Source organism: Dendropsophus ebraccatus, chromosome 8 (assembly GCF_027789765.1).
Source record: "Dendropsophus ebraccatus isolate aDenEbr1 chromosome 8, aDenEbr1.pat, whole genome shotgun sequence".
NCBI classification, from domain to species: domain Eukaryota; kingdom Metazoa; phylum Chordata; class Amphibia; order Anura; family Hylidae; genus Dendropsophus; species Dendropsophus ebraccatus.
The window spans coordinates 112194754-112221733 of NC_091461.1; the positions used below are offsets into that span (position 1 = coordinate 112194754).

Here is a 26980-nt window from a genome sequence, read left to right on the forward strand (position 1 = left end):
CAGTTTCACTTTACACCATGTTTGATAAATCTCCCCTCATATGTTTTTTTATGCGATACTACAGTACATGGATTTATTGGCTGATGGTCATACAGATCCCAGGATACGAGCTTTCTCAGACTTCTTTACCGTTCACACCACCGCTATGCTGGTTCTAGGGCCTTGTAACTAAGTGCTCTCTGTTCTTGTTACAGACGTAGTGCATGTTTATCGCCTCCTAATAGATGCAAATGAAGAGTCGTAAGCAATTTTCTCTGCATAGTTAATTTTAGTGCAAAGAAGAGGACGGATAACTTAGTTGTGATTAAGTTAATTAAAACAGAATGACACCATCTTAAAGGAAAATCCTCCCTATTTCTGAGTACAGGACTGGTTTAGTTTTGGATTCATTTGTAGATAGCACAATGTCTGTGGACTGTCTAAGAAATAGGTAGATGTTCACACCATATGTAAGGATTCTGTCAGTAAGATATTCATATATATACCATGGCATGCTTGGGGGATAGGTAGGCAAAGGGTGTAATAGACCAGAGCACTTCAAAGTTTTTGTTCTCAGCAGGGGCGGATTAAGTTTACCATGGCCCCCGGGCTGTTCACCAAGCTTGGGCCCCCAAACCCACAGTAAACATTGGATGCACTTGCTATAGTCTTTTTCCTCCATAACGCAGCCTGTAAAGGACCTGTGGTGACATCATTGTCACATGATAAGGTCCTTCAGTATGTTCTCTAATATTACTGCATTGTCTTCTGGCTGCAGCTTTGCCCTGATTTGTTCAAAATTGCGGTAAAAAGCAGTGATTTTTATGCAAATCATGGCAGAACTGTAGCCAGGAGATAATACACCACTGAAAGTATAATTTTCGGTTGGGCCCCCCAGGAGCTCAGGGCCCCGGGCTACCGCCCGAAACGGACCTATTATAATCCGCTACTGGTTCTCAGGCCTCACCAGGCAATCCACCAGATACCACCATTTAGTGCACATAATATCCCAGAGCAGCCCCAAAACAGCCCCATAGTGCAGAAATATATACTGCTCCACTTGTATAACCCAACACCATACTGCACAAATACATTATGCTCCACCTATATAATTCAACAAAACACTGCACCAATACACACTGTTCCACCCGTATAACCCAACACTGCACTGCACAAATACATATTGCTTCGCCAATATAACGCAAAACCCTGTTGTACGAATAAATACTTCTCGACCTATATAACCCAAAATCACACTGCACCAATAAATACTGCTCCACCTGTATAACCCAAAATCACACTGCACCAATAAATACTGCTCCACCTGTATAACCAACACCACATTGCATTTAAACATCCTGGAAACCAGCACCGCAGTGCAGCACTCCTGTCTCCATAACCCACAGACACACATACACATGGTTAAAATATTAAAATACCGTGTGTGTGTTCTTTACATAGAGCTATTGTTTCCTATGTATCCAGCCCCAGCAGTTTTATGTGTCTATCTGCTGGGGAAATTAGATGAAGATGTCATTTGCATCTTTGCTTTCCAATATGAACCATTGACGTCACAGCAGGAATAAAATTTAATGCAGGATTGTACTGCTCCTCATGGCTGATGGGGTGCGACCCGATCCCCAATAACAGGATAGAGAAAAAACATTACATTTATCCACTAATATAACAAAAAGCCTCAGCGCCGGCAACAAGTTCACACCGAGGAAACAAACCGACTGCAATGACCTAGAAAATATCTCTGATTTCATAAGTCTTAGTTGCCCGGCAACCTTTACATGTTGTTATGTGAATGTGATGCGCTGGACGGTCGGCTCCTATGTGTCAGCTGGGGACAGGACAGAGACAAAGAACTAGAGAGCTGGAGCTTTGTCTACAGGGATATAGGCTATAGCATAGGAGATAATATGATAGAAGCGATAGAGGATAGGAGAAAGGATAGGATATAGGATCTCTAGTTCTATTTCAAGTTTTCCAGTACTTATCAGCCGCTGTATGTCCTGCAGGAAGTGGTGTATTCTTTCCAGTCTGACACAGTGCTCTCTGCTGCCACCTCTGTCCATGTCAGGAACTGTCCAGAGCAGCAGCAAATCCCCATAGAAAACCTCTCCTGCTCTGGACAGTTCCTGACATGGACAGAGGTGGCAGCAGAGAGCGCTGTGTCACACTGAAAAGAAAACACCACTTCCTGTAGGACATACAGCAGCTGATAAGCATGGGAAGACTTGACATTTTTTAATAGAAGTAAATTACAAATCTGTTTAACTTTCTGAAACCAGTTCTTTAGAAAAATATTTCCGCTGGATAACCCCTTTAATACCAATCTTTGTCCAATGTTTTTGTAGCTGCTGCAGCTGCGGACATGGCGTATCATCATATCAGACCCCCCATCGGATACTCCATACCCAAGCCCATATCCTCGCTGTTGATGAGAGGATGGAACGCCTGCCCTGAGGTTAGTTACATCCAAAGATAATGTAACAAAATCTTAAACTTTACTCTGGAATTATATTTAATTAATAGATGGGAGCGGTGCATTACACTTTTACACTTACCTAAACCTACAATAGAGAATTCTTTTTTTTTTTTTTCATTGTTAAATTTTGCATCTTTTCTATTAAAGGGGAAGCGACCTGTATGTGTTGGTGACTGTTTTTACACTGCAGATGAGACACGTTTTTTTTTTATGGATTTTTTTTATTGCTTAAAGGGGTTGTCCAACTATGAAAAGCAGCTGCCATAAAATGTAAATGAAGAAAACAATAATTTGCATAATGGTCATGCTCGGCTAGTCTTAATAGACACATTACACCAAAGCAAAAATCCACAAGGGATCAAAAAAAGTGCAGGACAATCACAAATATATATAATAATTGTATTTCTTTATTTGGTAAATTTAATTTAAAATACATACAAAAATGAATGAAGAAAAATGAAGAAAAGGGGGTTGGGGGAATGAAACAGAACCAAATACATAAATCGGTGAGGGGACATGGAAAAATATTTTATGAAGTCATATATTGCACATGCATGAAGATTGAAAAAGACTTAAATAACTGTGGCAATGCAGGCACCCTCCACTGGGTAATAAATAATGTAAACAAGTGATTAGCAGCAAAAGATAAAAGTACACAAGGTAAAAAACCTATTTGAAGCTGCAGTTGCTAAATGAGCAACACACTCAGGTGAAATCACCGACAAATATATACAAATACAGATACAAACTAGGAGGATCCGTACATTGCAACAAGTCCCACACACCTACTCACCCTACGCACGTTTCGCGTGGTTCGCTTTGTCAAGGGATGCCCAATGTGGACTCTTCAAAGCACCTGCGTCCCTATCTATCCTGATATGTAGTATCTATGGATATACCAGCCGGAGAAGTGGGATGAAGCTGCACCTGAACAGTAGCATGGGTGCTTTGAAGAATTCTTAATGGTCGTGCATCTGCTAAGACTAGTAGTGGAGGGGATGGAAGACGCAGTTACTGTTGCTTGGGTGTATTTTGGACGAAATACATGGTACAGTTAGGCATTTAGGGCGAATGGTGTGGGCATAATGAATTATTCATACTGGGCACTCACGAGCAACACATGTTCGGTAAGAAAGAAGCAATAAATAGGCATTTACTTTTCTCTCCTTTGCTGACATAAACTTAAATGAACTTAAAATGAAGCTTGGTAATGCTGATCACATGATGAAGCCTGTTAATGCTAATTACAGGATGAGGCCTAGTGATGCTGATCAGATAATGATGCTTGGTAATGCTAATCAGATGATGAGGCCCAGTAATGTTGATCAAATGATGAGGCCTGGTAATGCTGAGCACATGATGAAGCCTGGTAATGCTGATCACATGATGAGGCCTAGTAATGCTGATCACATGATGAAGCCTGGTAATGCTGATCACATGATGAGGCCTGGTAATGCTGATCACATGATGAAGCCTAGTAATGCTGAGCACATGATGAGGTCTGGGAATACTGATCACATGATGAGGTCTGGTAATGCTGATCACATGATGAGGTCTGGGAATACTGATCACATGATGAGGCCTGGTAATGCTGAGCACATGATGAGGTCTGGGAATACTGATCACATGATGAGGTCTGGTAATGCTGATCACATGATGAGGTCTGGGAATACTGATCACATGATGAGGCCTGGTAATGCTGAGCACATGATGAGGTCTGGGAATACTGATCACATGATGAGGTCTGGTAATGCTGATCACATGATGAGGCCTGGTAATGCTGATCACACAATGAAGCCCAGTTATACTGATCACATAATGAAGCCCCATAATACTGATCACATGATGAAGCCTGGTAATGCTAATCATATTATGAAACCTGGTAATGCTGATCAAAGGATGAGACTGGGTGACACTGATCCCATGATGAAGCCTGGTAATGCTGTTCCCATGATGAAGCCCAGACAGTCAATGTCACAAAAGCGCCGGACGTAGGTAGGGAACAGGAAAAGACAGTGAGCCCTAACCACTAGAACCCACCTTCTGTCCCTACCTACTTGCCTCAACTGCCCTAAATGGCCGCGGACAACCACGGTGTCAGTCCCTGTCCTACACCAGGTGATACACAAAACAAGACAGACGAAACAAACACAATAATGAAGAGTCTATGGTCCGGGTCGGCAACGGCGGTCAGCGAGGTACAAAAACGTAAGGGCAGGCAGCAGACAAAGCAGATTGGGAGATCAAGCAAAAGGTCAGGCAACAGAAGTAACAGAACCAGGAGAGATGAAGCGCTTAGCTGAGTAACACTCAATAGCCAGAAGGGAAATGAAGGGCTTTTTATCTGGAATCAGGGACTGGGTCCAGCAACTGATTGGATCAGCCCTGATCCCAGCACCCAGCTCAACTAGACAGGTCTTTAGAAGGAATAACTCCTGCACTGCCAGAGAGTAAGGGTGGTATTACACGGGCCGATGGGGGTCCGATAATACCAGTAAACGAGCAGCAATCTGCTAGATCGTCACTCATTCACTGGGCCTATTACACGGCCCGATAATCGTTTAACAAGGGCTGCAAGGACATCGTAGCGGTGCGCGGTCGGCGCCCGACGAAAATAGGTCAGAACCTATATCAACGAGCAGCCGGAGACAAAACTGCAGATGTGTGAACACAGCCTCAAACTATAAACAGACCTGTGCACTGAATCAGTGACTAGAGTAGTCTTTCTAACCTAAAGCAGTTCAGACACGTTCCCACATTTGCAGTCACCACATGTGGCTGAAACCACGTACTATGCGGTCACCAATATTCGCACAATGTTGCTGGATAAAGCAATGAAATCACTGGTTTACCTGCACTTTTGGGCTGAACATGGCCTTAGGACACTCTGTTAGTGGCAACCGTATGTGTCCCCTACTTGCAGTCAGCACCTGGATTTGCCATTTAAAAGGGGTTGTCCAGAGAGCAGAAGATGGCTGAAGCCATATGCCCCCGCACATTGTGCAGCCATTGAATATCACATAATATCACATCCGTGCAATCATCAGGATATTTGGATCTCGGAAGGCAAGGAATGTTGTGGTACCTATCCAGTAATATAAGTCCCCCTGCTGTCTGCAGTTCAGGACTGTGTTAGTCGTGGCTAATTCTGCAGAGTGCCTTTAGGCTGCTGTCACATAGGGCCGGCATCAGCATAGGGCTTACTTGGGCAGGTGCCGGGGCCCAGAGAAGGAGAGGGCGGGTGTTCTGATGTTCAGCCTGCTCATTGTAGTGCAGGGTGAGGGGCTGAACATCAGAAGACACAGGAGAAAGGAGCAGGACCTGCACAGAGAGAGCGAAAGAAAAGGGTGAAGGACCTGATCACATTACCTGCAGGTCCTCAACCTTACAGTGTGGAGAGCAGCCTGACAGAGAGGAAGAGGGAGAAGTGCTGCGTGTCTGTGTGTGTCAGTGTCAGCCAGTCAGTGTCAGGCTCAGTCAGTTACTGTCATTTAGTCAGTCAGTAATGTGTGTTTGTGTATGCTAGTGGTGTCTCAAGTGACTGTGCATAGTGTGTGGATGATTGGTGCATAGTGGATGGATGATGGACCTGATGAAGATCTGTCGCCCAAGGGCCCACAAAAACACAACATCATGTGCACCGAGCCTTATACATGCTCAGTCTTATAGCAGTCAATGAGTCATAAATGTTCGGCATGCGCAGTCTTATAGTTCTATGGCAGTCAGTGAGTCAGACTATGATATAGCTGCTGCGTATGTGGTGTCCCACGTTTAGGCACTGGTCAGAAAGTTATCCCTTCAGTGGTAATGAAGTGTCATTCCCTAGTTTAACCACAAGGTGCCAGTGTTGTTATATGTTGCACAACTGTAGTTATCTAAGGGTTACTGTTTTTGTACCACCTGGTCTGTACTAGCCTATGAGAGCTGCTGTTCTATCCCTGCCTATCTCTGCTCTACTTTCTTCTGTGCACTCTGTACACACACAGCACAACCCCTAGAATTCAGTCAGTTGTAGTCTAGTCTGGAATGTGGTAGTAGACGGTAGTAGACAGACACGTACAGACACAGAGACTTTCTTCTTTCTAGCAACACTTATCAAGATGTAGTGCTAAACACTTAAAGAGAGGACAAGTCAGGGATCACCGCATCCCACGCCGTAAACATCTCTAAAAGTGCAGGACGGTATCCTAAAGCAGAGAAACTGATCCGAATAGAGCAAAGCGGCCAAGAGCCTACGTATTCTCTCACAGCGCAGGTTACCTTGCTCAACTCAGGTAACTAGGACTGGGGCTTGTGTCAACCTGATGGGACAAGTACCTCAACACTGCAGGGTAAAAGGTGGTATAGCAACAAAGGTGGAAACATGGGCGCAAGTATTCTTCTTCTGAAGTATTCTTCTGAAGTATTCTACTTCTTCTAAAGTTCTGGCAGAGCACATTACTCAACTGGGTTGGGACTCTCATTACCCACTCCTCTCCACTTCTCTGAATCCACTGTACTCTTCTCAGCACGCAACAAAGTCAGCACTGGTACTCTACGCTCTACCTCAACAGCTTTCAGTACAGATCTAGTGAAGTCAAGTCTGTATCAGTCACATCTTATATTGTTCATCTGTACTGCCGAAGATTACACAGTAAAGCAAGAGTTTATTTATTCTATTGGGACTCAGTGATCATTGTACCAGCACCTACACACATTACACCGTCCTTGGGTCATCTCCCCTTTCTGTGGGTGGCGGTACCGACAGCCTGGGTGGGTCACATCTCAACTCCGGACCCCGGTGATAAGTGCCCAAGGAACCCATCACAACCCGGCAGGTCACTCATCATTGGGGAAAAGTATAGCCAGCCACAAAAAACTAAAAGCAGGTATACCTTTATACCTGTGTGCTGAGTTAGCACTGGCATCACGACAACCTACCACCTGGCTGAGTTATACTCCACCGACCAACCACCACAGTAGTGGCGTCACACGGTACCATCTAGCAAGTGACCGGTCGCATCTGCTGCCCATAGCAGACCACCACACGTATGATAGGAGCTGAGTATAGTATATATTCACATGTACTGTATACTTATATTTCAGCTTTGCTCTTTGTCTATGTATATCGATTTATACAGCATAAACCTACAGCATATATAGTCCATGGATGTCCCTATGGATCTCAGCCACAAGATCAGGTCAGCATAGAGTCTCCTGTGCTGTAATTCATGCATCACAATGGACCTATGTCTTCTATTAATAGCAAGGCACCGCCGCCAATATACAATCCTATATATGCGGCCTTCTTGTCTCTGTGTAATGTGAGTAAGCAATTGATTTTCGGAAAGAACATAACCCTCTACGATTAATAATAATAAGAGATGAAATGTCTCCACCTAGTGAACGGGACTTGTATTTTTTCATTGACTTTTGATCATGAACAATTTTTGACAATAAGAAGCAAGAAAAATAGTTAAAAACATTATAAGATCGTGTTCTTTTATTAATATTCCATTCTTATTTAATTCACTGCTAATATCAATGAACTGTTCTCATGGAAGAATCCTTAAAGGAGCTATTCAACCTAAGAATGCAGTCTATAGAATGAGATATGAGATAAAAAGTAGGGATCATGGAATGGGGATGTTAGCACCCTAAGCTCCTTACGTGGCTGATAACAGAGAAAAATAGCAAATGTATGTAAGGCGTACCTATTGTTTCAGGATAAGCTGCCTTGTGTGTGTTTGTGAAGAGTAGAGCTATAGCTAACCACTATATAACTTCTATATGATATTTTACACCAATTTTCCCTAATTTTAATGATAAGTTGTCCCTGAGCTGGGGGGTGTAGACTAGCTGCTATGATGCCCCCCCCCCCCATACACTGTACAGACAGAAGAGGGAATCCTGCTAATTTATGTCTCTAAGATACCCTCAAACCATCAGCTGCATGGAGGACATTACAGGGCAGTACTGAGCAGTGTAAGCTGTGAATTCCGCTCTGGTGTAAAATACATACAGATACATAGTCTTCATAGACTTTTACAGGCAACCAACCCCTCAGAGAGCTACAGTATCATTCACTTACAGAGTGAATGATGAGTTTTGGAAGGGCAGACATATGTGAAAGAGGCATTTTTTTCTGATAAGATATATTAAAAAGTTTATGCTTTCACCATTCATTTATGCAATTGTAGAATTGACAGTGATAATTTAAAGCGCTAGTGTAAAAAAAATTACTTTTGACATGTCGTCAAATGTTAAAGGACACATCGGGTCTCAGGCCTGCACTTCAATTAAATCCAACTTACTTGCTCCATTATTGTCTATAGATTTGGATCTCTTGGCTAGCCGGGGAGAGAAGCATGCTTCACCCAGCTATAGCTTGGGATTGCAGAGGGTCTTGATGCCAACTTTAACCTTTTTTTACATATCTGACAACATGACTAACTAAAAGCTGGGCAACCATTAAAAAAGTTATTCAGGATTGGAAACCATGGCCACTTTCTAACAGAAACAGCACCGTTCTTGTCCTCAGTTTGGGTTTGGTTTTGCAACTCGATTCCATTTGAGTGATTGGAGCAGAATTGTAATACTGCATACAGCCTAAGGACAGGGGTGGCGCTGTTTTGGCAAGAAAGTAGCTGTGTGTTTTCTAATCTTGAAAACCCTCTTAAAATCTTCACTGATGCCATATTAATTTCCCTAACGTGTATCGAAAAATCATAATTTTTAACAACAGGACAAGGAAGGACGACATATATTGGATGTTTTTGGAATTTGGACAGAATCGCTCTTTAACAATTTATAACATAGACTTCATTTGATTTTCTTGCTGGATGACTTTGGGTCTCGGACTCCAGATTTCTCGGGGAGGATGAGGCAGATTTTCTTCCTCTGGCTGCCGTCTCCGGATGCGCTGTCATTTTCGGCACTGGGATGATTTGTCGTCTGCCAGGTGTGACGCCGCGCGCTGCGTTCGCTCAGGTATTTTTGGAGGTTGATTGTTTCATTTAGCCTTTCTACAACGATGATGACTTTGGAGGTGTCTGACAGGCTGAGACGTTTCCTCCCGCTCTCGGCAGATGCTTTAGAGTGATTGTTGTTTGCATTATTTTGGCTGTTTTGTTGGGAGGGTAATACTGATGTATGAGCCGACGGCCCCTCAGGAGCCTCATTATTTTGCCTTGGCATTAAAGGAACCTCATTTTTTATCGTAGACCCAGTTTCTCGTGACTGATGTGACATGAGGGGCAGGTCTGGTTCTATCTCAACACCTTGTTGACTGACATTCATTTCATCAAGTTTATGATCCGGGGTTCTTGTCTTCTCCACCTGCTGATTAATGCTACATTGAAGGTCAATGACTGCATTCATTGGTGGATCATCCCTTCCGGGGGTGCTTTGTAAACTAGAAGCAGAAAATATTTTTCCATGGTCCGCATGATCCGTAACCTTCTCGTTTCCGTCTGAATGTACATGTTCCTTTTCACCTCCTTCAAGACGCCTTGTTTTGTCTGTCTTGGAGTCAGCAAGAGAGCTGTCACGGGCCCCCTTCATCTCTCTATCCGTGGCTTCATTGATTGTGGTGTTTTTAATTGAATTATCGGGTCCGGGCAAATGACCCGCATCAGCAATATCATCTTTTCTATAGCCCTCTAAATGGCCATTGACCTTATTACCTGGCAATGATGAACCAGCAATATCTATTTCACAGTTAATGTTATTTCCACATGCCGGAGAGTCTGTTCCTCCAGAAATACCGGTGACATTTGATGGTGTTGGATCAAGCACATTTCCGCAGAGAGTGCTGGCGTTATCTCGGCTTTCCAACTGTGTCTGCAGCTTACTCTCTGTTAACTCCTCGCTCTCTGCTTGGATCTCCGACTCTTTAAGCTCGGTATGAGTTTGACTTTGCTCTATCGAAAGGTTTCTTTCAGCTTTCAAAGACTCATCAGAATTGAAGTCTGTTTTTGAACCCTGATCTTCAAGAACATTTGGTGAGGAGTCTTCTACTGTCCCACTGGGAAGACCTTCGAGCTTATCATCCCCTTCTTTAAATGGTGTCATTGCTTCTTTACCAGATGTATCATTTCCATTATCACTTTTTCCCATAGATTTTTTATCTTGAGCATCTTTAGCTTTTGAACTTGGACAGTCTTTTGAGGCAAAGTCTAGTATCGATGGATGGTCAACATGAGATGGTTTATCTTCCACTGTTTCCTTTTGGCTCTTTGCCTTTGTCTCACCAGAAGACAAGGGGGAAATGTTTGATCTTAATTTCTTTCTTGGTGACTGCACTGGGAGTTGTTTAGGGCTTTGGCCTCTCTTGGTGGCCTCCATATTTTGCTGTGGATGGACCCTGACTTTCCGAAAGGGCTGCAGGTTAACTTTCACCCTTAAGTAGTCTTGTAGTTTCCTTGTGTACATCATGTTGCCGTTGATGTAAACATCCGTCACGTTATCCACCAGGGTGCCAGAGTAGCTTGTCTGTCTAACTGCATAGTCTTTTTTATTTATAGTCAGTAGATACTTGCTCCCAAGGTACGGGCGGCAGAGCTGTTCTTGCGGTGATTGAGGTGTGTTTACCGCCATGTCTGACTTGTGCTGAATGTGTGGTATATAAAAACCAACACTCTTTGGAATATTCACTTTTCTTATCCTGGCTGACAGCAGCATGCTGTCATTATTCAAAAAACAATTTTCTTCTGTGACACGAGTTTGAATTTTCTGTTCCTCAAATTTTACATTTTGTGTCTCCGGTTCAGTTATTTGTCTTCTGGGTTCCTCTAATTTATCACTTTCCATGTATTTACAGATAAGGTCATTGTCTGTCTGTGAAGAAATATCTTTTCTCTCACTCAGGAGAACGTTGGGGCCACCTCTTTGTGATCGATGGGCGCACAGTGGCGGTCTAGCGGCATGCATCTTCATTTCCACCGATCCCTTTGTTGTTAAACGACTCATGACATCAGCATTTTGCTTGTATGGACCCATAATTCTTTGTGATTTCGCTGGCAGGTTGTAGCACAGATCCGGTTTGGGAACGTTGTCAGATTTGATTCTCGTCATGTCATCTTTAGGGAGAATGGATCGTCGTATACCAGTCTCGCCTATGGGATTAAAACATAGACATTAGACATTGGAAAGTCATATGTCAACACTTCATAATCATTGGACTCCAGCAAAATCAAGACTCACAACAGGACGACATATAAACCTTTTTGGACCTTAAAGGGGTAATCCAGTATCCCATTTCTTGGCTATTAACCTGGCACTCTGTGGCTTTTGTATATCCATGTATTCACCTTCTGCCTCAATTTCTGGACAATGCTACCTACCTATTTTTTTGTGACTTTGTCTTTAATCCAGGCAAATACCAGCTGTATAGCTAAGGACTACCAGCTACTACAAACTAGGGACTATGACTTGTGTATCCTACTGGTAAAGTTCACACCTCTTTTTTTAAGAGTTTAGAGTGGAAGATACCGTACCTTATGGTCATATTAGATGGCCTGATGCCATCTGTAGTCGAGTACTGATCTCGGGGGAAAAGCTCTTAAAGTGTCACTGACGTTGAATTTTTTTGCAGAAATCAATAGTACAGTGGATTTTAAGAAACTTTGTAATTGGGTTTATTAGCTGAAAAATGCATTTTGATCATGAAAAAGCAGTTTGAGGATCTCCCCCCCCCCTGTCTTCATGGTTTTCTATGGAGAGGAGAGGGGTGGAGGGAGATGAGGCACCAAAACAGGAAAACAAAGAGTTAATTTACAGCTACATTACTGGGCTATCTCCTCTGAAGTCAGCACTGACCTTTGTTCTCTGCTCTCTGTAATTCTTTGTTCTCTGCTCTCTGCTGGCGACTAAGATTGAGATTTTTAAATCAAAGCAAATTACAAATCTAAGTAGCTTTCTGACACCATTTTATTTGAAAATAAAAAATATCCTGAATTTACTTTAAGTATCTGCATGGAAGCAAAGCAGGGGAAAGGAATCACAGATGTATTATATATGAGAGCAGTTTTAGGATTCGTGACCTTTGAACGCTTATTTGCTGTGGGTGAGCTAAGTGAGAGGAGCCACATAACAGAGCGGCGTGTAGCTCCTGAAGCCATGACGTCACAGCAGCATATTTTACTCATATGGTTACAGGCGCTCTTTCCGATACAGCTTCCACTGGTGAATAGTAATAACCATTTTTAATTTATTTCCAGTCGTGCGGCTCTAAATCAGCGGCTTCGGAGTGACCTGCTATGAATTCATTGTTCTGGCGTAAAGCCCTGCCCTTCTGCGCTGCCCTCATTAGGAAAGCTGTTACACTTTACAAGCCATTTAGCAAAGTTTAACCTAACACCTGGGAGACGGCACGAGTACATTAAAGAGTATTCTCACTCATTTCTTATTAATTCATGTGCCCGGCCTGGTAATATCATGATATGGAAAGGAACGCTGCTCATTTTCTGAACAAAAACACGTGACCCAGACTATAGACTGTATTATGATTGCTCTGCCAGGATGCCCATCCCTTCCACAATCCACAGAAGAGGCGGCTAGAGAAAGGGGATTGTACACCTCACAGGGGATGGACTGATAAGAAACATTTTAATACCAAGCTACTATTAGGGACTACTATTTATACCTTGTATGGCACCATGTTTCATGCATTACGTGGCAGCATAATTTAAGCAATAGCATGGTAATGGCGCTGAGGAGGAAGGTAAGAGACATACCTTCCTCCTTGGCATCCCCCCCCCCGCACTATAGGGGTGTCCCCCCGCACTATAGGGGTGTATCAACATCGTCTAACCTGCTCATAGTTCCCCTTTAACTGTATTCCAGATGTAACACTTTGACCTAGCCATGGCTTTCCTTGAATTTAATCTGTATCGCGAGACACCACCCCCAACCCCCCCAGTACCGTTTAGTAGTACTTCTAAATCCAAACCTGGTCCAAACCTTTAGGTAAAAAAAGATATTTTATTCCAGCGTTGCAGTGTCAAAGGGGCGAGGCCTAGAGCATCTGTGCCTAAGGTCTTCTGAAAACAAATATCCAGCCCAGGGGCATGCCGACAAAGAACAAGGATGGGGACAGAAGACCCTCCAGGCCTAGGTAATTGATACGCTAGGCCCTGCCCCTTTGACACAGCACTATACTATTACTATAATACTAGAAAGGAAGGAAAGCCCAGGCCCATGCATGGACTGAGAAGAAGCACTGAAAGGTACTGGGGGTTTGGTGGCGGTGAAGCTTACCCGTTGTTTTCAAAGGTTTTTGAAAACCTGCATGTAGTAACAAGGTGATTTTAGTTACTGAACCCCTGGGAGCCCCCTCCATGGTGCACAGCTCTTTCTTATTCTCTTCAGTGAGGCGGGGGCTGGGCTGTTTGCCAGTAGTATGCACCCAGGTCCTTCCTTCATGTATTTCTCCAGCCAATCAAAGCACAATATACTTGTTATGACTTTGTTGGATGGCATGCCGACCAGGTGCAGCGGACTTTGTGACAGGTACCATTTAACTGTTCATTTTGCTTTTTTCAGATACGGAGGCCTTTTATTCCTCTGTACTGATCTAATTTATTATTCATGTATATATATATATATATATATATATATATATATTTTTTTTTTTTTTAATGTTAAATAAACATTAAATAAACTGTTTCTCTAAAATTAAAGGGAAACTATCAGTAGGTTAGAAGCATCTAACCTACTAATGGTCCCCTATAGGGCACAGGGCGCTTAGGATGACGGAAAGTGTTTTCGAGATATTCAGAGTTTAATCCTTATGTGGATAGGTTGTCTTGGTGCACTGGGGGCAGGGCCAACTACTTCCAGTGCACTGATCCGCCCCCAGCTGGCACGCCCCTGCTATTGAATATCAGCAGAGCAGGCCGGCTGGGGGTGGGACAGCTGAAGCAGATCAGGGCACTGGGGTGATAGCTCCGCCCCCGGTGCACCAAATAACCTATTTGCATAAGGATTCAACTAATATATTGGAAACGGTGTTGAGAATGAAGGAAAGAAACATACCTTCATCCCCGGTGCCCCGTGCCCTTTACTGAAATATAAGCAGGTTAGATAGTTTCCCTTTAAGGGGTGCTATCTAGTGTCATTCTAGTGCTACTATGTGGGAGCTATAGTAAAGTATTGATATTCTTACTGTATTTGACCAGTGCAAGGTAAAGACTGTGCTGTCTCAGGTACACGTCAGCCATGAAACCGGGATCTTGTAAAGGCCACAATATTCCCTTGAGCCTCGCGTCTAAAAGTGATTGTTAACAACTTTCACTGTCCAACTAAAGCCGAAGACAAAATGTTATTTCTACAAGTCATATCCCAGAGAAATCGTTGTTTTCCTTTAAATTTCACATAACTCCTTGCAAATACTAACTTGTCAGTTCTCCTTAGTCCATTGATACTAATTCAACAAAAGTTCTGTTTTCTTAACCCCATCTTGCAGTTAAGGAGAAGTACAACAGCCGTCTCGATCGTGGCTTATTTGACAATAGGATTTAAGTACAAAGGGAGTCATATAAAAATCTTAACAGGTTATCTCTCTGAAAGCTTACCTTTATTAAATCTTGACAATTCCTGTAAGACAGTTGTGTTCGCACCTTCCCACGGAGCAGCATGCACAAAGTCTTTCGGATTATCGGGAATCCTTTGAATGCTGTTTGAAATGCAGCCTACTTCATTAGTGTCAAACATCGCTGTAGGGGAGGAGGGGCGCCACTGCACCAGCCGACAGCTGAAACAGATATAGTACCTTCCTGGCAGGCTTTCTGTACTGCCGCCTCTCAGAGACTTGCCTGATTCCTGCACATTACATCCCAGCGTTAGTGAGCCGGTGTGTTTCTTAAGGCGAGGTTTACCAGTCCTGGGTAAATGCACAGGGGACATGACATCACTGTGGTCTTCTTGGGTCAAATCGATTTTATGGATGGGGCCTCGTAGTCTTGGAAACTCTTGGGCTTCTCCGCATGAGCACCTCGTCGGACCTGCTTCATTTGACTTGTTTGGCTTTGATGTACATTTTGCGATGAGGATGACGAGGAAAGAGAGGGCAATGAGTCCTGCAAAGAAATATATGTCAAAAACCTGTACTAAAACAGAAGAACAATGACAGACTCTCCAATAAACCCAAGGGCACTGATGGGTGGAAAATTTTATGACCACCTCTTCCACCAAGCTTTTGCGATTGCTTGTTCTTGCACCAGTTCACCTAGAGCAGTGTTTCTCAACTCCAGTCCTCAAGACCCACCAACAGGTCATGTTTTGAGGATCTCCTTAGTATTTCACAGGTGATATAACTATAGTCAATGTTCTTTGTATGGGATATCCTCAATACATGACCTGTTAGTGGGTCTTGTGGACTGGAGTTGAGAAACAGTAACCTAGAGAGTCTTCTTCCAATTGACTCCTTACCAAGTAGCATGGATACCTGGCTTTGGCAATCCCTTGTCATATCTTTAGATTCGTAATTGAGTTGGATATTGATGGAAAGGGCCACTTAATATGGTGATTTTGGTGGTCACCTTACTGAAGCCACCCCTCTGCTACGTCCTTCCCTGGAAGGATACCTAGCTATTCCATTGTTTTGAGACAGTTAATTGAGGCTTCGCAGACTCTTTTACATCGTTATATTTCCCTGGCGGCAATACACCTAGGTTTTCACTATTTTGAGCGCTTTGATGAGTGAACGAGTGTTTTCTTTAGTTGGTCTCCCCGAGATCAGTGATCGTTTTGCCTAAATTATCTACTAGGCATTGCTCCCACCTAGCCAGAATCCTACTTCACACTGATGAGGGGTAGCACCCCTAAACAGCTGTCTCTGGATGGATACCTGGCTTTGGTTTTTCCCTGGTCGTATCTTTAGACTCGTTAATGAGTTGGATATTAACTTAAATGGCCACTTAATATGGTGGTTTTGGTGGTCTCCTGCAGCCACCCATTTACTAGGTTTTCCTTCTCTGGTGGGATGTCTGACTTTTCTTGTATTTTGAGACTTTTAATTGAGGCTCTGTGGACTCTTGACTTCAGATGTGCATCAAGTGTGTATGAATTTGTTTCAGATTCAAATTTTAAAGTGCCCCGATTGCTCATTGAAATTATGTACAGGAGCAGGGTCTTCTGTCAAAAGTAGATGTCCCTGCTCCTGTACAGTACATGGTAGTGAATGGAAGCTGTAATGTATTTAGCATGGCTACAGTCTACATGAGCAGGAACAAACATCAAAAATGAATCACAAAAGGTTAAGATTCTAGCGAATCTGAATTTTTTGGTAAAATCCACTTTATAAAAAATTTACTTGGTAACCTTGCTTTACCAATCATCAGTAAATTAGTAGATATAAAAAAGGGAGGATATTAGTCATCTCTAGTGCACCCAGAAAGTTTTTCTGAGATGGGATGATGCTGTCTGACAGCCTCACGAGCAGTAGACAGAACAATGAAATTCCCGACAGTTGCCTCTCTTCTGGTAGTAATATGGAAGCAGCTTCTAAGGCAATTGCTAACGTTGCTATTCTTCAGTCCAGTAAAGGCCAACATTGCATCTACAATGATCTCTGTGATACTGTCCTACCTGTGATGACCAAGATTGATATAAGAAGACCTTCTCTGGTAGACTCTCTGTTCTTCTCCCTTGTTACGACTGTGATGTTGTAAGATCTGGATCCACAGTTCCTGTCTGTTAGCTGCAGCAGAGATGTTACTGTTGGGTTACTGGAATGACTACACAGAAGACCTCTTCTATTTTTTAGGATGCGTCTTGTAGAGTATGTGTAATTCCTTAAAAAATCTGCCAATTCATGAAGTCCACAGCTACAGTTCCAATGGTTATGACCTAAGTTTAGGAGAGTGAGATGGGGCAAGAAAGAGAAGACGTTGGGAAGTTTGGTCAGTCTGTTCTTGGACAGGTCCAGTTCCTTGAGTTGTTGAAGACCTTCAAAAGTCCTTTCTTGAATAAAACTGATAAAATTGTTGGACAGATCCAGGTGTTCTAAGTGATAAAGAGCATTGGACCCCAAACTGTTATGTGTCAAGCTTGTGATCTGATTCCTGTTTATCTCCAATCTGGTAAGTCGTTCTGTGTTACCAAACCAAGTTCTGTCAATGCTACCAAAGCCATTTCTGTTCAGCTGCAGAGTTTCGAGACTCGGGAGGGGGAAGAAAGTTCCATTAGTGATGGAGGTGGATGATATCTGGTTATAGTCCAAGACTAAGGTCCGCAGTTTGGTGAGGTTGGTGAAGGCTCCATTTTGGATCTTCTTGATTTTGTTTCCACTTAATCTAAGTAGGTCGAGGTTGAAGAGATGAGAAAAGTTGTTGGTTGCGATAAATGATATATCTCCTTCTGTGATAACCAGAACCTTGGTGCTGCTCGGAAGAGCTGTAAAGTAATAGGGGACTTGATGAGTACCTTCTTAAGTCAAATCATACCCTGCATGCCCATCTAACTACAATCCTGCCTATGGACAACACATCTGGGCTGTTATGATGGTTTCCTTTCCAACTTCTAGAGATATGCAACTATACAGCATTATATACCACAGCTCTGGTGGACACCTCAAACAATGTTACCAAAGTATATAAGACAATGCTTATTGTATATGTTTAGTCCACCAAATACATCATATAGGGTGATCTATCTATAACATTTACACCAAATGAACTACCAGATCATAGCCAAAAATCGTATATTTTATTGAAGAAAACATTATTAAAATACATAAAAAAGGAAACAACACTCCAGTACTCCAGATCGTGGTGGCTATATGTATATTAAATATATAGCATATATATATCTTTAATGCATAATCCTGCCAACTACCAACTCCTAATTATTTATACATCACATGTAAATGCAACGGTTTTTCAAACCGCGGCCCGGTTCCAGTGTACAGTGCCGTTCTATCCATGGGTACCGGCCCGAGGGTGAAGCACAGGAGGCGGGCCGGCACGCCCCTAGTGGGCGGAATCCTCCGCCCCTGTATGACGTGGCTCCATTGATTCTAATGGAGCCGTATTATAGAGGGGCGTGAATTCCCTCCCACTGGGGGTGGCCGGCCCACCTGCTGTGCTTCAGCCCCGGCCCGGTACCCATGGATAGAACGGCGCCGTACACGGGAACCGGGTCCCATTTTCCATAAATTTGTCTGACCTTGAATGTGTGTAGAGCACTGAGAGACCGAAAGAAGGAGACAAAAAAAGGAGGGGTAAAAAAAAGAGAAGTATAATAGGATTAGAAAACAAAGATACAGTCATGAGTTGGGTCTAAAGTTCAAGTGACTCTGAGCTGCAATACCAGACATAGACCAAAGACAAGGGTGGTGCCGTTTCTAGAAGAAAATCAGCTTATGTTTCTCTAATCATATCGCTTCCCTTTAAGACCCTAATGCAAATGCTCTTCCTTCTAAAATGTTTTTTAGCACTAGGAAACAACCTTCGTTCTTGGCATATGTATTTTATTTTGGACAAATGAAAGCAGTTAATGGTTTTCGGCTTGTACTGAAGAAAATGACTTGTAATAAGATAGAAATCACATCTTCTCAGTATGTTCATTTAGGGAACGGCAAAAAATAGACCGGCATTAAAAATACAGCTTCGGCGATAATGCGCTCAGACACCAGTCATAGAAGCTGCTGCACCAACTGTACTAATGGCGCTACAGATTGTTTTTTAAAGACATAGAAATAAGTCATTAAGCGGAAGCCGCGCTCTCCCGAAAACACTAAATGTCCATATGTAATTGTTACAAGGCATCGCTCGGTGGAATGTGTTGCTTGCAGCCAACATGCAGACCAATAGGCAATAATGTGAGGCAGTCGGCAAAATATGATCCGTAAATGTGTAGCATAAACTTTATAAAGGACGCAATGCTGAGGGGGGCCAGGGAAGACGGGAGACAGCAGCAGCCTAACTTCTTTGGTGGATCAATTCAATATTTCAGTGTAACCATTTGACCAATACTGCCCCCAGCTTGGATAGGAGGTTTGGAGCATGCAAGACTAGCAGTCGCAACCAGTACTACTATACATAGATCCCAGATGCTACTGTGGTGTACCCCCGGGGTGTTGTGTCGGAGGATCAGCTGGTCACCTGCTAGATGGAAGTGTGTGACGCCACTCCAGTGGTGGTTGGCCGAGATACAGTCGGACCTTCGTGATGGCGCCAGTGCCAGTGGGGCACACAGGTGTGATGGCACGCCTGCTATTATTTTAGAAGGCCGATTGTACCCTTTTCCCCTGTGTCCTGCTAGGCTGCTACGGGGTCCCTTGGGAAAGTGTAGTCACGGATGGCCAAGGTGTAGTGACCCTCCCAGACTGCCACCCAGAGAAAGGGGAAATGTCCCAAGACTGTAGTGTATACTGTGTCGGTGTGGGATGAAGAACCACGGAGGCTCTTTATCATAAATAAGCTTGGTTTTACTTGGCAGGTACTTGTGTGCAGCAAGACGTACAGCTGTTTATTGACAGAAGAAAAATACTTGTGCCCATGTATTGACCTTTGGGTCTTCACACCACCTTATGCACACTAGATTTGGGGGACCCATCCTAGAGGGTGACACAAGGCCCAGACCTTGTTACCTGGGATGAGAGGAATGCTGAGGGTTCCCTGCTGACAACTGCGCTGCGAGATAGAGTTCCTAGGCTTATCACAACTTTGCTCTATCCGGATCAGTTCCTAGTTTACTGCTATTTGTGGATACTGTCCTACTCTGTGACTCTCCCAAGTCCATGGCATGGGTTGAGGTTGTCTCTGACTTGTCCTCTCTTGAAAAGGGTTTAACACTGAGTGGGTGAAGAGTGCAATAGAAGAGGTAAAGAGAGAGGTGATAGGAGAGAAGAAGAACAGATTCCTATAGGTTTGCAGATCATTGTGGCATACAAATAAACAATAACCCTTTACACACTTCAGCTGTGCAGCATCTAAGTACATATACCTAAAATAGCGACATCTAGTGGTGAAACTTTATCACTACTTTCATCACCACTTCTATTCAAGAAAGTACAGACTTTTCTGAAATGTGTAACCATTAGCAACACCCGTGGTAGGACACCACACTGCTTAAAGAGAATGTGTCACCTAGGGTTTTTTTCAACTGATTGGAGCCAGATACTTAACCATGTTCTTTTCTTCTTAGCTGTTTCTATTTTCTGATTGTAATTTTTTTTCAATTGAATTTTATAGACGTTATCATGGGACAGCCATGTTGCCCCACAGGTCATGAACAGCGCACAGAATGCATAGTGAGTGCTCTATTCATTGCGGGGGTGATTGCATCCCTGTTCTTATGATCAGTGGTTTAAGCAGTAGTTGGACCCCCAGCGATCAGTGAGCTCACCCCCTATTCTAAGTATAGGTGATAACATGCTGATATGGGAATACCCCTTTAATATAATGAACTACAGTAAATATTACTGGGCTCAACTTTCTTTCTGCTAAATTCAGTTTAAGGGGTATTCTGATGGAAAAAAAATATTTTCAGATCAATTGGTTTCAGAAAGTTATATAGATTTGTAAATTTCTTCTATTAAAAAAATCTAAATCTTTCAGGTACTTATCAGCTGCTGTATGTCCTGCAGGAAGTGGTGTATTATTTCTAGTATGACACAGTGCTCTCTTTGCTTCCACCTCTGTCTGTGACAGGAACTGTCCAGAGCAGGAGAGCTTTCCTATGGGGATTTGCTACCGCTCACGGACAGAGGTGGCAGCAGTGAGCACTGTGTCAGACTGGAAAGGATACACCACTTCCTGCTAGACATACAGCAGCTGATAAGTATTTGAAGACTGAAGAATTTTTAATAAAAGTGATTCACAAATTTGTATAACTTTCTCATACCAGTTGATTTGAAAACATTGGAGTTCCCCTTTAATTCAGAGACTTTAGCGGAAGTATAATTCATATAGGAAACCACAATTTGAGCCATGGCCCCATCCATAAATGCCCCCAAAATAGCTTAGAACACCCCCAAAAACATTCACTTCTGGGTGGACTCTGCTGAATCGGCATAAGTATATATATATATATATATATATATATATATGTATATATATATATATATACATATATATATATATACTATAATTTATATATATATATATATATATATATATATATATATATATAATGTGCAATCCTGTTCATACAATTGACCCATACTGGTGACAATTATTCCTTATTTTGCAGTTCCGTGCTAGAAATAAAAGCAGGTTTTTTTGTTTGTTTTTTTCTACATTGTTAGAGGCCAATTTAAAGGAATTTTCAAACAAAATCTTTTTTAAGAACTTTATGCCGGTCATTCGGTTTATAGTGAACTGGAAATGATTCCATTAATGTATCTGGCAATGTTTAAAAAAAATCCTGTGTATTCAAACAAAATATACAGTACGCTGAAAACCCATTCCTGACTCCACGGCCTTGGGGGGGAAGAAGTATTTATTCTAGCTTTGCGTTTTTCTCCTGAAGTGTGACACTTGATGATTCCTGCAGTAAGATTCATCGCCGGTGGCTTCTGTACGTGAAAGGCCCGGAGCCCACACATCTCCTGTTCTATCAGCTATATCTATGCGGGTGGCTGACAGGACTCTTACCTATTATATACGGGAGTCCTTGACAGACGGTCGCCTCTGCCGAACACACCACACAGGAAGAAGGACAGCTCCCCACTAAATAAAAGGATGTGCCGAGCAGGAGGACGATGACACCTGGAACACACATTAGGACAGAAATACCTTTGTCACTTCAGCTATTAGCAGAGAAAGGGCTAATGATGGATTAACACTCGGAGGACGGTGTCACGTCTCTCTCCTTTAGAAATGAATCTACGAGGACTCATTACTCATCTCCGGGCTTTGGAGACGAGACTACAGTACATCATGTAGTCTGGTCCCCATACTAGAAGTAGAAGGACAAGATGGTTTCTGCGTCATAGAATTATTGTTGGCTACGAATGAGGGACGGTTGCTTTTCATATATTCTGTATTCGAAATTCTGCTGAAATAGACTATAGAGGATGCTCGAGTCCAATCGCTCAGTATTTGACTTCCAGTGGCCCTAGGGGAAACCATGGATATAGCCTATGGCCTGTGGCTGTATCCATTAGGGCTCCTTAGGGCTGCATCCAACTTCTATATGTTAAGCCCCTATTACACAGAGCGACGAGAGAGAGCAAGCGAGCGCTGATCTGTCAGTTTGGCTTACAGATAGATAGGAGGATAACTGTATCCCAGATTACTCCCTGATAGTGACTAGTGACGATAGTACTGGGTGTGATGTGTTTTTATAGTTCGCTATTATTTGAATAATTCATTAAAAGTTATATTTTAGTAGGGGGGTTTATTCAGTTAGGGTGCGTTCACACCTACAGGATCTGCAGCAGATTTGATGCTGTGTTCAGTTATTTAAATGAAATCTGCTGCAGAAAATCAGCTGTAGATCCTGTAGGTGTCAATGCACCATTAAGGGGGTTTTTGTAACCCGGGCTTCGGCCTGAGGGTTTGGTATACAAGACCTGTCAGGTCAGCGCAATATTGCTTCTAGTTCGGTTCAGGGAAGAAACAGAGTGCTGCACCTCACACCTATGGCTGATACTAGTGCCGCTAGGCTAAATAAAAAACACATCAGAATTTTGTGTATGAATTGATCAAGCCATACTGCCCCATGTACCTCGTGCCGGTATCTGATACACATGGGTCCCTACACTAAGTCCACACCGTGCCAGTCAGTGGCCACCAACCCCGCAGGCGTGCACAGTCAGGGAACGGGGGCCATGGGACGGCTTCTAGGGGGCCATGGGATTGCTTCTAGTTCCCCGCTCGCTGCCGCTCCTATTACACGTGTCGGCTGTAAGCGGGGAAGAGCCGGGGGGGGGGGGGGGCTGCCCGGGTGATCGCTAGATCGTCCGAGCAGCCCATAGCAGATAGATATTGTGCCGAGCGACAGCTGCATATCACTGCTATCATTATAAATATCTAAAAAAAAAACCTTTAAATACAGTATTTGGCTATGTTCACACTACATAAAAGTACGGCCGTTGTTGCCATCGGCAACAACGGCCGTACTTTGTGAGGTGTGGATATAGCCTTATCTTCTGTGGGATCCGGACGGGATCTTGTATGGGGCCGCAAATAACTGACATGTCCTGTCAGTTCATACAATGAAGCAATCGGCTCCGGACGCTTGCTTCATTGTGTGCTGCGGGAGGTTCTGATGCGGGTGCGCACTGATGCACCCGCATCAGAACACTGCGGCCTGGAAAGATCACCCAGCCGGTACTTAAGTACAGGTCGGGATGATCTGGGCAGAGACCGTCCGGGTCACGGAACGGCCGGTCTCATACGACGTGTGAACATAGCCTTTCACTGGTGGAGTGTTAAAGGGAAACTATCAACAGGTTCATATTGGCCTATTTAGGTATACATAAACAGGTTGGTCCCTTTACTGTGCAGGCGCCCATCTCCAGCCTGCCTGTAAATACCTAAATATTCATAAGTCGCCAGAAACATAACAGGCAGCAGAACAGTGCACCGGGGCGGGGAGGAACACCCCAAGTGCACCAAAGAAGCTAATTAACACATTTCTTTAGGACGGAATTTCGGGAAAGCACCAAGATATGCAAATAAAAAAATCTGTGTCCGAAAGGGGAGGTAAGCACCTACGTGGAGATATCAACAGGTTCATATGGATGGGCCTGCTGATAGTTTCCCTTTAATGTATAACTGTGGAATATTTTTTATTATTAACATTATTATACTATTATAATTTCTATTATTATTAACATTAATAATGTGTCTCCCCACAGGGAAGGCCGGAGTTCTCAGAAGTTGTGTGCAAGTTAGAAGACTGTCTCTGCAACATTGAGGTAACTGTCCTAGATTAGGGGTGTCTGGCGGCCCTCCAGCTATTGCTGAACTACAATTCCCATCATGCCTGGACAGCCAAAGCTTTAGCTTTGGCTGTCCAGGCATGATGGGAATTGTAGTTGTGAAACAGCTGAAGGGCCTGAGTTTGACTCCTATGTCTGAGAATAAGCTTTGTTTGGGGCCCCGACCACCCATCATAGCTCACCGTGTCACCTCCGAGCACACAGCCACGTCTTATCAAAATAAATTCCTGCTTCTTACCGGTAGCAGATTTTTTTTTTAGATGTTTCATTATAAACAATATTCTTAAGTCTTACCCCCTCTTCCTCGTATTACCGGCATTATGGAAGGTAGTTTGTATGAAACATAGCGAAATCGACAGCGGAGGAGGCTTAAGAAAATCCAGTCGCTGGCACGGTGTCACGGCAGATAAATAATCTCCGATGGATATTCGCTGTTTACAACAAATTGTGTATTTTGTTAGTGTCTGCGCGGCGTGATGAATATAGTCTGAGGTCCCTGTACAAGCTGCATACATCAAATCCGGATGACGGAGCAATGCAGGGCATATTAACCAATGCTATGACTATTACTAAGCCGCCATTCCCATTATACTAGACATATTGATTATACATAGTGACTGGAGGAGCCGCTGTCCTCTTGGCAGTGCCACCTGCTGACACTACACAAGGAGTTGTATGAGAACGCTTACATGGCTGTGCAAATCAGGTAACGTCATCTCAGTGGCTATAAGATTTGTTGGTGTCCACATAGTTGTGAGCGGAGAGGCTGAACTGTTCGGGTTCTGCAATGTGCTCTGAACCCGAATGCTCGGCATTTGACTCCCTGCTTCTGTGGAGATTGGATTCAGCCCTAAGGAGTCCCAGGAAACATGTAAGCAGCCTATGGCCTATGGCTGTATCTATGTTTTCCAGGACTCCCTAGAACTGCATCCAACTTCTGCAGCCGCGGGGAGTCAAATGCAGAGCGTTCAGGTTCGGGGAATGTTGTTGACCAAAAAGTAGAGATGATCGAACAGCGGAAAATCTTAGGTTCTATAGAACTCGAACCTTGTCGAACCTTCCACATTTGATTCCCGATGCCTTCCCTGTCCGTGGGGAAGGAGGAGACTTCCCGGGTACCACCTGGAATTCCAGGCGGTACTCGGGCTGTCTCCTCCTTCCCCACGGACCGGAAAGGCATCGGGAATCAAATGCGGAAGGTTCGACAAGGTTCGAGTTCTATAGAACCTAAGATTTTCCGCTGTTCGATCATCTCTACCAAAGAGGTCAGCTTCTCCGCTCAACTCTCCTATATCCGTATAGTTATTTGGACTAGTTTAGGACGACCCTTTTGTGGACTACAAGTAGCCATGAGGTCACAAGGGAGGGAGGGAAGAGGGGTGGGATTGGGGAGCCTTCAGCCTCTCAGTTCCCATCGTGTCTGGACAGACAAAGCTTTGACCTTGGCTGTCCAGGCATGATGGGAACTGTAGTTTTGCAACAGCTGGAGGGCCGAAGGTTTCCCATCCCTGGTTCGATCAGAAAGACAGTGCCATTCCTCCTCCCTCCCGGCCTCATGGCTACCTGTAGTCCCCAATCCTATCACTGATTTAAATGTAGGTGGGGTGGAAGGTGGAATCATATCTGCAAGCTTTTTGACATCCATAATATTCAGGGGAACATTTTTTTCCATTGCCAAAGAATCAAATGGTTTTCATCTACTGATTTGGCCGAGTCACCACCTTTTAGTCATGCACAATGTCTACAGTGTGGCCGGGGCATTATAAAGTGGGGACTTGGGGGGGGGGCATTTATCAAACATGGTGTAAAGTGAAACTGGCTCAGTTGCCCCTAGCAACCAATCAGATTACACCTTTCATTTTTCAAAGAGTCTGTGAGGAATAAAAAGTGGAATTGGTGATTGGTTGCTAGGGGCAACTGAGCCAGTTTCACTTTACACCATGTTTGATAAATCTCCCCCATGGTGTATACAATGGTTAGGTAGGTGCTAGGTGTCACAGTAACATCCATATGATGCCAAGACACAAGGTCTCTAGCAGAACATTGCCCTTCACACAACCCTGCCATCTTGTCTTCTTCCCTTGGTGCATCCTGGTGCCATCTCATACCCAGGTAAGTGATGCATACGCACCCAGTCGTCCCCATGATGGAGAATGAGACCCATTTACCAGGTGCCTTCTTCTTCTTCTTCTTCTTCTGTTCTGATGCTTACAAGCACATTTTAGACTGTGTCAGTGGAGGACGGGGCTAACATGGCCTCTCGGCTTAGTCTAGAGAGCCTCATACACAGCAAGCTGCAATGTCCTGTGTCATCTGACTCCTTTCTATCACTTATTCAGAAACTTTTTAGTAATTTGTACAATTGTAACTCTTCTGTGCGATCAGACCCAAAGGACTAGCCTTCATACCCCAACACATCAATGATCCTTGGCTCCCAAGATCCTTCCTGTGAAGATTTTTGGTAGGTACCAAACAATATATAATGGGAACATCCTACAAGTCCGGCCATTCCGGAGATGCTCTGATCTAGTTTCCTAGAATTCACACCAATACCATGACTTACATCCTTAGGCTATGTTCACACAACGTAAGAGACCAGCCGATACCATGACTTACATCCTTAGGCTATGTTC

At 43.6% G+C, this 26980-nt stretch overlaps 2 protein-coding genes across 5 annotated transcripts in view; one reads left to right on the top strand and one right to left on the bottom strand.

Moving 5' to 3' along the window:
* TNNI3K (TNNI3 interacting kinase) overlaps positions 1-26980 on the top strand; it is a 154777-nt gene that overhangs the window by 101013 nt on the left and 26784 nt on the right. For all 4 annotated transcript variants that reach the window (XM_069981434.1, XM_069981435.1, XM_069981436.1 and 1 more), the window contains 2 exons: positions 2343-2452; positions 24264-24323. In XM_069981434.1, coding sequence (XP_069837535.1) covers positions 2343-2452; positions 24264-24323 — 170 coding nt within the window. The remainder of the gene's footprint in view (positions 1-2342; positions 2453-24263; positions 24324-26980) is intronic.
* On the bottom strand, positions 7925-22305 carry LRRC53 (leucine rich repeat containing 53). The gene is made up of 5 exons (XM_069979538.1): positions 22302-22305; positions 22054-22167; positions 17042-17848; positions 15028-15531; positions 7925-11568 (listed from the first exon to the last, which is right to left on the bottom strand). Exons 1-5 carry the CDS (start codon positions 22303-22305, stop codon positions 9275-9277), a joined length of 3723 nt encoding a protein of 1240 aa, XP_069835639.1. The 3' UTR covers positions 7925-9274.